General features: G+C 34.8%; 1 protein-coding gene across 1 annotated transcript; it reads left to right on the top strand.

Annotated features, from left to right (window-relative positions):
• Positions 1 to 1,202: 1,202 nt before the first annotated feature.
• LOC145780620 (uncharacterized) lies at positions 1,203 to 14,593 on the top strand. The gene is made up of 9 exons (XM_082592246.1): positions 1,203 to 1,360; positions 3,720 to 3,769; positions 4,231 to 4,557; positions 7,829 to 7,957; positions 9,403 to 9,443; positions 10,075 to 10,213; positions 13,090 to 13,190; positions 14,200 to 14,292; positions 14,426 to 14,593. The coding sequence occupies exons 1-9, from the start codon at positions 1,203 to 1,205 to the stop codon at positions 14,591 to 14,593; spliced, it is 1,206 nt and encodes a 401-aa protein (XP_082448372.1).
• Positions 14,594 to 15,047: the final 454 nt, after the last annotated feature.

Here is a 15,047-nt window from a genome sequence, read left to right on the forward strand (position 1 = left end):
TTTTCTAACACACCAATGCGTAAGCAGAAGTTAGAACAGTCGACTCCGTTTCCTGGGATGGCTTATTGTCAGCCATTCTTGTCTCTGGAGCTCAAAACAAAACAACATGTTTTCGGTGTGAATGGACTCATAATTAAACTTAGGTTTACCAGAAGCAGGGACTGAATTGATAATAATTAATTATTTGATTCTTGGGCTGGTGATGTGATTGATATTAGTCTATCTACGACGTTGCAGAATAGTTTCTATCAATCAGCTATGTATTGTAGTGTAGACCTAGCACAAGATGTTTATAAAACTGCTTAGGCTACTGCACAAAACAATCAGACGTGGTTTTGCTGAGCAGTAGCATACAGTGTGTTTACCATTGTTTAAAAGATGAGTAGCTTTGAGTTAAAGTATCAAACAACATTTCTAGAAAAATTGAATCTAAACGATGGAAATTTAAGCTGCAAGGTTAATATCAAAAGGAAAAAAACACAATTGTTTTGTCTAGATATGTTGAGTGCAGATGTACAGTACAGTATAATTGCGTGGGCTTGTCTAATTCCATTATGTTAGCATATGACCGCAGTAGGCTACTGAAAGTGCGAGGTAGTTTGCTGTCTCCATCATTGAATTAACTTCTGAAGAGTGCAAAGACGTCTGAAAAAGATCATTTTACACTTTAATATTAACTTTAAAACAAATGACTTTCGTTGGATTCTACAATTATAAATATCACTATTAGTGACTGGTGTTATAAAGGTTGTAGCAGTTTTAAAGACCTGTTGTGGAAAAACTACAATGGTTTGAGAAAGTCGTTCTTCAAAAGGCTTCTTTACAGAATAGGCCAGTTTTTCATGAATCTGTTGCACTCTATTTAAAAGAATGCGCAGGTCTGGACTTTTTAGATCTCTAACATTGCATAGTTTCGCACCTGGAGTTTGTTCTTGTAAAGTATTTTCTTTCACCACCTAACCGATTTGTGGAAAAGAAGTCATGCGCTTTTAGGTCTTGCTGAGTTGTTAGTTTGCAATGCCAATTTCGCTTGTAGTCAGTCTTTTTAAAAGTGTTTCACTGAATGTGAACAATAACACTGCTCGTTTATTATCAATGCTCTTCGTATGTTTAGTTGCGTTGTATAATTTAGCTCCTTATTCTCCAAATAGGTCTACTGTAAAAAAAAACGGTATAGCATTTTAAATTTGTGGCTTTACAACATGGCAAGAGTTGATTTGCTGGGAATTTCGACAGCAAACGACTGTGGCTTGGATGAGATGTCTGATCTCGTTGACAATTTTGTCAATGATGTCTTTTCCAAGGAAGACCCCGACGCATTTTGGAATCGGCTTTGCAGTAGTCCTGAAGCGCAACAGCAGTAAGTGTGCCTGTTTACTTTGTCAAAGAAATACTAAATAATGTCAAAATTAACAGAACCTTTGTTTTGTTTAATTTACTTCCTGGCATTTTTATTCTGTAAGTTGCATGTGTTTTGTGAATGAAATGTGCAGTAGGTAAAATGTCACAAAACTTTCCAGTGGTGAAAATTTTTCATGGTCAATAATTGATTGAAGCATACTGAAATTAATCTTTTAGTTGGAACCCCACTAAAGTCTTTACAAAAGATTAAATTTAAAACGCACGTAAACAATGATTGTGATATTCATTCTTCGCATCTAAATAACTCTCTGGTGATGGAGTAACGACATCATGACTTGTTAAGGAATATCCTCTTAAATTCATATTGTTTATTGGGTAATCCAGCTTTGGTTGCAGCCTAGTAGCCCAGGCTTATGTTATGCTTATACAATAAAAAAAGAAATATAAAAAAAGAAAAATATTTCCACCTTCTTTTTATTTATTATTGTTATGTTTTGTTGAATTAAAAAAAAAATCCTGAAGTTCCCTTCTCAAAATACAAAACAGAGAAGAAAGCCACAGCTAGAAAGTTTTGATTTTATGTTTTAGCTGCAAACAGATAGACCTATTTATATAATAATGTTTATTAAAATGTTTTGTTTTAGCAGTAATCGGAAATATTATCACAGTAGATAACTGGAAAATACCTAATATAGATAAATTGTTTCTATTTATATTCTTTAGTAGCTATCTGTGGTTTCTCTTTTTATAGCTCATTGTTCTAAACAAAGCGTGTAGCCTTTTAATATGGAAAAATAGAAAGTTGAATTATCGATATGTAGACTTGCTGTGTCTTTCATATAAATTTGTGAATTTAATTTTTGTATGATATCTTCATTATCGTATGTACCATTATACCTATCATAGCATATGCGCTTTTGATAAACTGGATGCCAGGCTCGTATATTTTGCCAGCGTTTTCGGTGTCATGCAGTGACTCAATAGGTTCTTGGTTGATTGATTGATTCAATGTGTTATAAATTTGATGAAGATGTTATTCACCGTTTGTTGAGGGCACGCCTTCCACGAAAGTGATCTCCTAAATTTCAGCGGTTCTTAATTTTTCAGACAGCGGATTTTTTTTGACGTCCGCATAAATATTCGCAGACTTAGTACAGAAAGCTGCATATGAGTTACAGAAAATAAAGTAGTCTTGACAACAACACTAAAGTAAATTTGAAAGAAATTAACTGAAAAAAATTATTTAAAAAAGTTGCGCTTACGGACTCATGTACAACCTTTAGCGGACTCATTTGAGTCCGCGGACTCGTGGTAGAGAAAAATTATCTAGGTTCTAGACAGAGCTTTTCATAGCCTATTATTTTTTCCTTATTTCTTTGATATAAAATTTAACTTTAAAACTAACAATCAAGCTATTATTTTTAATATTGCTTCATTTTCATTTCAAAATTACAATTTTTTGTTGTTGCAGTTTGTTATAATTCCTTCTAGTTCTTACACGTAATGAGACTTTGGAAAGATTGATGACGTAGTTTATTGGGATATCAAACGTTAAACAGTCAGATAAATGGTCGAATAATTCTTCTTGTGAAATGATAGATAAAATGCTTGAACAGACAAATGGTTCACCACTTTTAACATGTAAAGAAATCAAATTCTGAACAGCAAACGTCTTTGTCCATTTCAAAATAAATATACACTACTACTTGCATCAGCTACTTTACAATTGACAATAACTTCCACATTTACATTCTATTCAATATCGGCTGGAACTCTATAATCGTTTTCAAAATACTTTTCATTTCAACTTCTAATTCCTATAATACACAACTCCCAACACAACTTTAATAATGTTGTAATCAAATCACGCGGCTATTTAGAACAGGCTTGCTTGGACCAAACGCTTCCAGTGACAAAGGTAATATAACATCACAAGAGTTTATTCTTCTGGTGAACAATTCCAAGACGTTTCCAAAATTTCACGTAGACAAAATTTTCTAGAAGCAGATTTCACAATAAAAGATCGCGTAACTAAAGGTTACTCAGTAATTGCCGAAACAGCACAGCAGAATTACAGAATAAAATAACTCACCTACTCAAAAACAAAAATGCAGCCTGACTCGGAAAATAAAATAAATAAAGATTTGGTTATGCATATTATGCAGTGTCATGTAACAGCAGCTGTGGATTTGACATAGCGTACTAGCTTTAATGTAGCTTACATAGTATGTCTTGTTATTTTGTTCACTGGATTTGATTTCTTGAAGTAGCCTTCTTAATTTTTTTGTGTTTAAGAACTTATTCATCAGATTTGATTTGAAACGATTTAACATCTATTGCACTATGTTCTGTTTCAGATATGCAAAATGCCTCATATACAAATATATCGCTCTCATTTACGGATTGGGTACGTAACTCTTACGAGAAAAGGATCTATTGCATAATGTTTGAAATGTGTTTGGAGTGCACGTTCAAGCTAGGAGGATGCCGGCAGCTTTATCGCGATCATCAGTTTGGTGACGTCGATAATAAAGGGAGCTTGTATTCAATCTTTGAGATTTTTTAATCAGTAGCCTACAATGCTAATGTAAACGTAATATACGAATTGAAAGAAGAATACGTTACTCGTGACATCTTTTAAAATAACATTATGAAAATTCAACAATATGTTTTAAAATTCTTACTAAAGAGATCAAAATGTTGCAACAAATACAAAACGCTGTGTCATTTCACCTTCTTCCCTATTTGTAACCTCAGTTGTATAATCACTAAACTAGGCCTACCGTATAGCTTAAATAAATAATAAAATGGAACTCTACTGTCTTAAAATAAAACAAATAACAGCTACTTAAACCATGATTTTTGCAGGGCACACGCCATTGAAAGAAGCCATTCGGATGATTAAGAACATTACTTCAAATCCAAGCCAGAGTCCTAAAAAATCCAGCGAAAACCTCAAAGTGAAAGAGAATTACCGAGCGTCAACCATCGAGTTATCACCTCTTCACAAACGAGGAAGGCCTTCTGCCACCACACCCCGCCGATGGACCAGTGCGGATAACAGGATTGTACAAACAAAGAGGGATTCTCTTGCGCCAGCAGATAACTTAAGTGCTCAGCACAACAGAGTTAAGCGTAAAAGCAGTGACAACATATTAGAAGATATCTTCACAACTCCACAAAGCAGCGATTCAGGTAAATGAAATTAACACACTCATGTTTGTCAATCCATAGACGTAGGAGAGTAAAAAATGTTAGGGGGACAAAAAAATTGTCCAAATTTTGTCTTTGCAAGTATACTTTCAAAAATGCAACATCACTCACTACCTCGGAGGTGGTGTATAATCTAGTACAAGGGTCGGAAGCCTTTGAAGCTGTCGGAAATCGGTCTGAAATCATGAAGCTACACTTTTACAAATGTATTTCCATAAGAACCATATAATGCATTAACACTTAATACAACTAATATGTAGTGGCAGGTGATGAGTTGTAAAAGGAGGGATATGTGCTTACGGAAAATGTAAAACAGCGGAGGGTTTGAGGAACCTCCTCCAGAAAATTGTGAAAAAATACATTTGAATTAATTTTTGCAGATGTTGGGTCGAAACATATTATTTCGCCCAAATTGCAATACCACATGCAATAGTTTCCAAAATCGATGATAATGCATTTTACATTCATTTGAAACTATCGATGTATCTCATAACTTATAACAATTGTGTAAAGTTTTTAAACTGGTGATGTCGAAACATCATGTGGTAAGATTGATTTGCCCAAATAACTGAACATTTTTGCCAGAGTTTACAACGTTTTTTTTTTCAGCGGGTAAGTGACCGCTCCTCTGTCCCCTACATCTCCTGCGGCTATGTTTGTCACTGTAAGCTATTGGGCTGATGTCATACTGATAAGGGTTAAAATATTTAAATATGCACTAAAACAGGTTAAAAAAGTAGCTGTCCTTTTTTCTCGTTGACAAGCTAATTTGTAGGCTATACATTGTAGCCTAAGTATAAAAAAGAAATGAAAACCACAAGGAAGATTGCACAAGTAAGAGCGTGGAATCTGTGAGTTTGTAAGAAAAAATGGACAAAGGATTTATTGTAGAAAAGGCAAACCAGCACGGTAGCCGTCAAGTTAAAGAAAAAGAAGCCTACTATGGACACCACTTCAGATTAGGACGCTCCACACTACAATAAATCATATTTTGATTTTAAACTCAAAGCTGTTTGTTTTGTTTTTATCTTACTTCGAGCCGTCGTCTGTCATGGAGTGAAATCTTGTTTAGTTTCAACAACAGATTGCTTCACTTCCAATCGTCAATGCGTAGCCTCAGTTGAATCAATTTTTTTTGTCGTATCCAGACTTACGCCCGGTGATTGAAAATATCAATCAATCATTTTATTTTTCGTCATTAACGCGTCCGGGACGAAAAAGATACTAACTACAAAAATCGATATAGACAATACCAGCAAAATATAGACTAAGTGAACGGGAATGCAAGGAAGCCAATCTTTATGGCCACCTTCAGGCATGCATTTAATTGTCCTGCCAAAGACACATTCCAGGGCTCTCACCGCTCGGCAATGCAGCCGACTTCAAATTTTGTACTTTACTAGATCGAACCTTCTTATTTATCATGTTTGTAGAATTATTTTATTGGTACAAATTATAACAGTACTTGTGGTGAGATAGACTACTGCATTAATATTTACTTACAAAGTTTAGACTTAATTTTTTATACAAATTTGTCTAGGGTCTAGACTCTTTTAAACATAGAAACGGCGTAGTACCTTGTGCAAATACTTCAACTGATTGCCAAAAAGCCTCCACAGAAACCTATAGTGAAACTAATGGAGATTGCATTAAATATTTCACTTTCTTTTGCCAAATCTGTTTGGGCATCAACCAGTCTACTGTACATTGTACAATGCAAAACTTTAAATCATACATTCATGAGTAAATATGTGTAAAAATACGCAACTTCAAATCTCCCGAGACATGATAAGAAATGGTCGCAACTACGTCACTAGAAATGTCACTGGTCAGCGTACTCCGCAAAATAGCTTTTATAAACACTCTGGTATCAGCAACTGACAGCCTCTAAAGATACGTCAGGCACGTTTTTTTGTGTGAAGGAAGCAAATTGGTTGAAATAACTTAAAACGAGCTGTTGTTTACCGCTTGATTGATACACGCTCTTACGCGGAATTTATTTTGTTTGCGATTATTCACTTGCTGAGTTTTGCAACTTTGTATGACGTCACATAAAAATCGTGCTTGCTTACTTCAATTTTTTACAGTCATAGCTTTTCATCAATGAGCTAGGCCTGATATGAATATAAAGCTAGGGTGCTTTTTCAACTTGGTTGCAGACAATTATAAAATATGCTTCGCGAGAACATTTCCTAAAGCGCTATGCGTTTAACTCAGTAGACTTCGTGAGCATGCAATAGATATGTGCCTCACCGAAAATAACGGCATAAAAAGTTTCGTTCAACTTTCTTTTGAAAAGTCTTTTTTAAAAAAAAAGCTTTTTTGTATATCGCTAAAGTTCATTCTTATCATTCGCTTCTGATTCTAAGGCATTTCATTTTAAAGATTTTGATAGCAAATGTGAATGAAAAGTTTACAATGAACATATAAAACCAATCCAACCAGGACAGTGGAGTTTATAGTTTTAGCTTAGGCCTACTGTAATTCAAACACAAACAGATAGGCTACAAATCGTAGGTTTACGGCTTCAATAGGAATGTTTTGTACTGTAGATCTTGGTAATACACGTTATGTTGTTTGTAGCCTATAACAATCCAAGCCCTCATTCAAGCAATGCTCGTTCAACCATCCATGTGCTGTTCTTTTGAGCGACGCATTTCACAGACAGGTCTTCATTCAGGGCTATCAGTAAATGGAATAACCCTATTTGACACACAACAACGCTAGTCTGCTGCATAGCCGAATGTTGAGAGCCTTGGTACGGTATTCGAAAGGGCGCGGTTTAATTCCGACACTTCGATACAGCTGCAAATCATGTCGCTTAGTCTTTAGCAGGACACGGAAAGGCATGCCTGAAGATGGACAAGAAGATTGGCTTGCTTGTCTTGCCGTCTACTTAATCCAAATCTTTTACCACCAGACGTATGCCTGGATACAACAAAAAACAACACATAAACAATATTAAGCAGAAAGCTTCACTTTGTCAATCTCGGAGACCGAGTCTATGTCACTAGTTCAAATCTTTTGCAAGTATGCAAAGTTACCAGAATCAATTTTCGAAAGAGTCTGTTTCAGTCCGAGGATAAAAACTTCCTAAATTAATCATAGCAAGGAGAGTACGATTGGACAGGCTTTATTAATCACCACTCAGTACTGTCACTTTAACTATGTCAAACCAATAACTTCAAGGCAAGACTCCCTCAATCAATGAAGCCTCTATTATGAGATCAATAATAATCATGCTTTTCCACAGAATATGATCCCGACACTGTCACCAAGTTGAGAGAGTTGATCTATTCCATATCGTTCTTAGTAAACACTTTCGACTTATCGAGATGGGACTTCAGTGGAATGAGAGAGGTCTTTTTGGTATGGAGCAAAGGTAGGCACCTTTCAAACTCAATTGGTATGCACGTATATTTCATTTACTAGATAGGATCTGTTCTCCGATCCCCCCGTTTCAACGTTGTCTATAAATTTACTTGTTTGTATCATACAAATATGACACATGTAGGTAGGCTATGTCCACTAGACACTTAGCTACGAGGTTTCGTTTGATTGCATGATAATAACGGGATACAATGTCGGCATATTGCAGTATAGAGCATATTTGTAAAGCAGGCAATGAGGTGGATAAAAAATGTTTTGCCCTACCCTGTAAAATCTTCTATCCCACATCTCTTCCAAACTTTCATCAGTCGCTACCATGAATCTCAAAGTTGACAGCTCTCCAAGTTGGAGTTTGTTTGTTTATAATGCCACTAAGTTAAATAAGCATTGGCGTCTGTTAAAGTTTGACGACAATGTTCTTTACGGCTAGAAACATATTCTATCATTTCAAAGACGAAAGATTATACTAAAGTTGCAGAAAAACTATGCACAATGCCATGAATAGAACATTGAACCGAGAAAGTAAACCATACAAGTTGCGTTGAAGTGAAGAAAATTGTTTTCATTTTATTTCATGTTTAATTTCCTATCCTGCTCAGTCTATCTCATAACAAATGCTATAACATTTAAACGGACTTAATCATAACGAGTAAGGTCGACCAACACATTTGTTAGTCAAGTGGCGTTTCCAAATCATTGATATTACAAGAAATAACCGTTTATTAAGGTTTTTATTTTGACGTCAATTTTAAAGTAATCGGTAATATCTTAAAAAGTTTAGTAAAAAGTGATGTTGCCTTGAACGTAAAAAGTTTAGTAAAATAGTCTTTCTGTAATAGCTGAGTTAGCTAAGCACCCGACGTTGTGCACAAAGAAACTGAAAGATGAGCAAGCAGCGCTAGCTCAGTTCTCCGATACGTGCTTGACCAACTCATGCTAAGGACTGATCTTCGATCGGAGGCACTTGGTGGATGAAATAATTCAGATACAAACACTCAAGCGAAAAATTTACTCTGTCAGCCGCAGTGAACAGGCCCGCGTCTGTGGTTTAAATCATCTACAAGTATCTACTGTAAAACTACCGGGTTTAAGCTACCAAAACAGCTTTCATAGTCGAAGGATAAAGATTCCCATTGTCACAATGACGCAATTAACAAGTATCAACGCCATAAGTGAACGTTTCTACGAAAGTAGTTTACCTGGGTGGATAACAGGTGGATAACATATCCAACAGTGGATAACAGGTGGATAACAGTGGATAACAGGTGGATAACATATCCATTTTTACATTATTTCGTTGTCTGACGACGTCTATACGAAGTCTGACAACATCGAAACGTCGAAAACGTCAACAAAGTCTGCGACGTTTGAATTGAAGCTATGTAAAACAGGCAAATTTTACTCGAGTTGCAGTTTTTTATGCTTCTTGTTTTGCAGCTCGAACCTGGAACAAATCTGCGACTGCGCTTGAGCAATCTGTAAGTGTTAAATGTTGCAGAAACACCTTAAAAGTAATAAACTATTAAGTGATGTATAACTTTCAGCCATTCTTTTATCTTTTATTCCATTTTTGGGCATATAGGTGCTGTGAATTTTTTTTATTAGGCTATATTAGGCCTATGTCACTTTCTTATCCAACATCTTTAACCGTTTGCTTTTAGACGTTGTGGCTTTTTTCTAAACTTGTACACTTTGGCTATAGAACATTTTTTGTATCTGTTGCGATGATCAAAAATCAACTAAACTGGACTGCTTCAAAACACAAACTGAACAAAAAAATTATCATCAAACTATTTGTAATGTACATTGACTGTACAGCGTAGACCATCTGGCAACAATTGATTGTCACGAATGCTCCACAATTCACATGTTTATATTCACTTATTCATGGGACTTTCTCATTGTTTCATGTTCCTTCTACCATTTCATAAACACAAATAAAAACTGAATTTTTAGTACAGTTTTGTGTCATTCTTAACACAATACTTCAGAATGATTATTGATTAAGTTTAGTAATTTTTCTTGTTGCCCTGATATTTTTTTGCTTTACAAAATTCATCGGAAGTAAAATTAATACAATCCTTATATCTGAAGATATTTTGTTTACAGATCATGAAGAGAATATCCAAACCTCCCAACATTTACAACATAGCTGAACGAAAATGGGAACACGCACTTATTGATATTCTCAATAACTGTCATTCCGATCAAGATGCTCAAAGTTCGAAAAGCTTAAATCATGAAATGGGTAACTGTCTTAATTATAGGCCTACTTTGCCAGAGCTTTTGTTCATTTCAACAACAATTTAATATATACAGTATGATTTATTAAAAACATTATCGTCAATTTTCACCAATGAAATGCCATTATTTTTTACATAAATATTACCGTACAACAACTTTGTCAGTTTAAACGAGATATCAGCTGATTCATAAAATATCTGGCCAAGAATATTGTCTCGTTTCATATCAGAAACCGACTATTGCTGCAATGCCTAAAAAGTGATTTACGTAAAAGAAATTAAAAGTTGTAAGTTATTGTATTTACAAAACGTGCATCCTATCTGTAGCCTGTGGCATGTAACCTAACTTGCAGCAGTGATTTTCAACCAGTGTTCCGTGAAAGATCGTCAGGTATTCCGCAAGAAATCCCCCACAAGAAATTTATTACTTTGATTAGTGTTCCATGAAACACCAGTCAAAAATCAAAATCACAAAAACTTCGTGTTTGTCTTTTTGCAATTCCTGCCCGAATATCAACTTTCATCCAAACAGGCCAAGATATCGCACTGAGACAAACTGAAAGTGCCTAAATTGTTGTTGTGTTTGTTTATTTTGTTGCATGGTTATAAAATTTTGTTTGGTGTTCCGCAAGATTATTTTAATGCATAAAGTTTTCCTTGGCTCAAAAAATGTTGAAAAACACTGGCTTACAAAAAGAGTGGCACTATTGTTTATAAATAACGCAAGCAGAGAACTATAAAATTGTTCACGACCATCAAATTTTGTTGCTAAACTATAAAGTCAATCTAGAAAAATACCTATCTATTGCTTTCATTAGCCTATCCAGAAAAGATTTAAGACGACTCAAATGTTTCTGAAACTTTGCCCTATGATCATAAAGTCCAGGCCGGCATCTAGCTGGTATCAATCAGTCTCGTAATTTTCGTTGCTGTTAGGCTGTGACCACAAAGATAATACATTTTGTCAAGCCGGTCGTCAAACGTGTTTTGGGAATCCAATTTTAGCTTGCGTTGACTGCTCTTCCAGGCAAGGGTTTTAGATGGTCTTGTCGTGTTATGCCATTCAATTTGAAGCAATTTTTTTTCTACTTAAATTTTTGACTGTTTAGTAACGTTTTATGAGTATACTACTTAGAAATTGGTAAGTTATAACTCACTTAAAAATGCGTTGCCTCTTTTTCTTCTAAATAAAAAACGAAATAGCTTACTGTTTATAATGCGCTAGTAACACCTACATCCATTCTGTATTCTGAGTAGCTGGCCTAAAACCTATATTTGTACGAGACATTTTCAGTACCAAGTGTTGTTTTAGTGTATTCTGGTTAAAAAATACTATTTTTACTAAGTTTGCTATATGTATCCAAAGATAGGGGAGGCCGGGGTACAGTGAATCACGGTACACAGTGAATCACCCGATCAAACGTAAAAAGTATATATTAAATTTTCTCTGTAATCACTGTTGCGTGACCACAGTAAAGCTTTCGTTTCACGTGCAAAACCACAGGCGGAGCATAGTTCAGCATTTTGTCCAAGATAGAATTTGTCGATTTCGTTAGTAAAAAGTAAAAAAATTATGTTGAAGAGTTTTGATCATATCTTTGTGCATGGTCAAACTTATGCAAGAGTGTTTATATAAAAAAGTACAGTTATAAGTGGGCATAAACAGGAATAAAACTTAAAACTAAACTCGTTTGAGAAAAGCATGTTTTTCTCATTTTTGTTTTGAGGATAGGCATAGTACACAGTGAATCATGCCTCAGTGAATCAATGGCGGATTTGATTCACTGTGTACCGGACTTTAGCATGTTGTGATATGTGTATAAAAAGTTTTTTTTATTTTAGATACGTTTGTAACTAAATATGCCTAGAGCTAGAAATAAGCCAAGAAAAATTGGTGCTACTCCTCCGGAGTTGATGAAAGAAGCTGTAGAGCAGATCATCAAAAATAAAACTTCAATGCCGGGGGAGGCAAGCTTGCAATCGAGGGGATGGCTCCTCCTCCCCCACCCCATGGCTACGCCTCTGTGTAGCTCATGGATCTGTTCCTTTTGCCTATTTACAAGAAGAAATTTATGTCTCACTTTTAAAAAGTAACTGATTGTAACCGTGATTCACTGTGTACCGGCACCGGTCCACAGTGAATCAATTTTTTGTTTACATTTAAAATGCAAAATTTCAAAAACTAAAAGTGCAACAGATCTTGCATTAGAGTCATGTATAGTTTAGATTATGCGGAATCGTGTGACAAAATTTGATGTTTCTATGTTGATTTGAATGTGAATAAATGCAAAAATAAACATTTGTGATTCACTGTGCCCCGGTCTCCCCTATATATCAGCTAATCATTAGAAGACGATATTTTTGTTTCCTTTACATCTGCAAATTTGTGTGGTCTTTGCAACATACACGCAGTTATCACAAGTAAAATGGAAGAAAGCAGTTGTGACAACTTACCTCCAAAAAGCTATGCTTTGAGTCAAAATAGATCAATCATGCGTGAGCTCACATGAAGAAAGTCAGTTTGTTACACGATATATCTTGTCTGTGTTATTGAGCGTCATAACTTTGCATCTACACTGTTCATGCAGAACGATTGGAATTCTTCTGTTTCTCGCACACATTTTAGTCAAAGAATATCACAATCTGCTTGACCACTTGTAACAGAAATGCTATTTCTGTTTTAAAAAATAAAGTAGAACCCATTTTTTTAGTTGAAAAATGTTATTACCTTTTGTGTTAACTTTTCCTTTACTTAGTTTTTATTCAAGCTGAGCAAGTGTTCCAGTTAGTGAATACTATCTGCAAACCATAAGAAACCTTGTGGTGTAGTTTCTTAAGTTTGTGCGCTGAATTTTCATCTTCTATAACGTTCTTGTTTTAGTTGGAAACAGTATAAAATACACAACTTTGCGATACAAAGTGGAAAAAAATGAAGACACTATATTGTCTTACATTGAAGCTATAAGATCACTAATTGAAAAGGTTGGTTATATGTTTTTTAAACAGTTAAGATGTTGTGCATGGCCATGAGCAATTTTTTAGCTTGAAATGGACTTTGAAGTAATGACAATAAAAAGAAAGTGCAGGCCTAATTTGTGATTACTAATGAGTAGCCTAGCTTATTAATTAAAAATATTTCCATAATATTTTTTTCAATAGTTTTATCATTTTATAAAAAAGTGTAACTTATTAAAATATTTTTTTAGTTTATGTCTGTTTTCATTTGATAATTCCTACTTAGCTTAACCCTGTTCTGACCAAGCTATTTTTGGCAGCTAATGGCCTGACGTGTGGACTTATTCCATCCACACTTTCATTTTGTAATAACTTTTGATATAAAAACGTTACAAGGTTGCTTTTTTCTCAAAATTAGAGCAAAATTATTGAGAAACTGGTTAAAATTTTAAGTAGACACACATACTCTACCAGTTTTTTACTATTGCTTTTTTGCTAAAAGTAGTCAATTTTTTTTAATTTGTCTGATGTCTCCGCCATAATCTCCTTGAAATCGCTAATTTCTTCGTTAAAGGCAAGCACGGTCCAGTCACACTTTCTTGACATGACCTACTTTCTTCCAACAACTGACGCAAAATAAAGTGGTGGAGTTAATCCCTCTTAATCCCTATTCAATTTCACGCTGATTAATGTTTTAATAATTTTGCAGACAATTTTGGGAGTAGGGTGTCAAAAACTGCTGATAACTAAAAAACTATACTACACAAAAATGTCATTTTATTACTAAACCAAAGATGAATAATTTTTATGAAAAGTCATAAAACTTCAGTTAATTTGAACCAGTAGCTTTTATGTAATCGATGAAAGTTTTTGGTATGGACGGAACCCGTCCACCAGTCAGTTCGAATAGGGTTAAGCAGCATTCTCATATCATCCTATAAGACAAGTTGGGTACATGCAAAGCCTACTTTTACTTTTTGTTACGTCTTACATTTAATTGAAATTCATTTTTGGGTTATTTATCCGCTTTATTTAGATTTATACAAGGATAGACAAATCAAGTAACCAGTACAATGAAGAAGCAAAATTGTTGTCTCTCCTCCAAGTGTTTTGTGAAGCAATTGTAACGGTAACTATGCTTTGGTTTTGATTTAATTACTTTTTGTATAGTTTATTGTACACCAAAGCTATACACGCATTTTTACTGCAGATCTATAGTAGGCTATATGTAAACAAACAGTTTTTTTTATCCTTTTCTTCAGGCCCCCCATGTGCCAACAAGTTTATTGGAACGAGCGTATGGTACTATACAAAGCTTGATTTTGATGCCCTTACCTGTGTCTGCTACCGCCACAGAGGCATTAGATTTAATTCATGTAGAAATGAAATCTCCAGGTGACTACCATTTTGTAGATTGTAGTGGAGAGTAATTGTCAACCACTTGATGGTCTTTCATAAATTGTGTTGTGAATTTAATTTAAACTCACCAATGCTTGGTGCGGCTTGGTGCGGCTTAGTTGTGCCACATCACTCTAAAATAATTGCAGATTTGTGTTCTCGTGGTGTTGCATATGTAAACTGCAAAATATAACTGTTTAAAGTCTCTCCAACAGCAAGGTTACGTAATAACCTATTCTTTATCAGCTCTAGAATAGTAGCTGACTTAATGTAGGTGACCTTATTGTTTTGCTCTCGTTTCATACAATAAATTTTTATTTCGTTTTGACTTTCTTACATGAACAAGGAAGCATAATAACATAATAATAGCCTACTAAAATGAGAAAATTATTTCAGGCTATTTCAGACGAAAAATATTTTTTCAAGACCACGAAACAAAAGAAGACAGTCAAACAGCAAACAACATTTCTTTGTGAGTTACCTCAT

Source organism: Aplidium turbinatum, chromosome 12 (assembly GCF_918807975.1).
Source record: "Aplidium turbinatum chromosome 12, kaAplTurb1.1, whole genome shotgun sequence".
Lineage (NCBI taxonomy): Eukaryota > Metazoa > Chordata > Ascidiacea > Aplousobranchia > Polyclinidae > Aplidium > Aplidium turbinatum.

Excerpts from the sequence above, each read along its gene's own strand:
- LOC145780620 (XM_082592246.1), top strand. The coding sequence starts at position 1,203 with ATGGCAAGAGTTGATTTGCTGGGAATTTCGACAGCAAACGACTGTGGC. Across the intron at positions 1,361-3,719 it reads AGTCCTGAAGCGCAACAGCA|ATATGCAAAATGCCTCATAT; the intron begins GTAAGTGTGCCT and ends GTTCTGTTTCAG. Across the intron at positions 7,958-9,402 it reads CTTTTTGGTATGGAGCAAAG|CTCGAACCTGGAACAAATCT; the intron begins GTAGGCACCTTT and ends CTTGTTTTGCAG.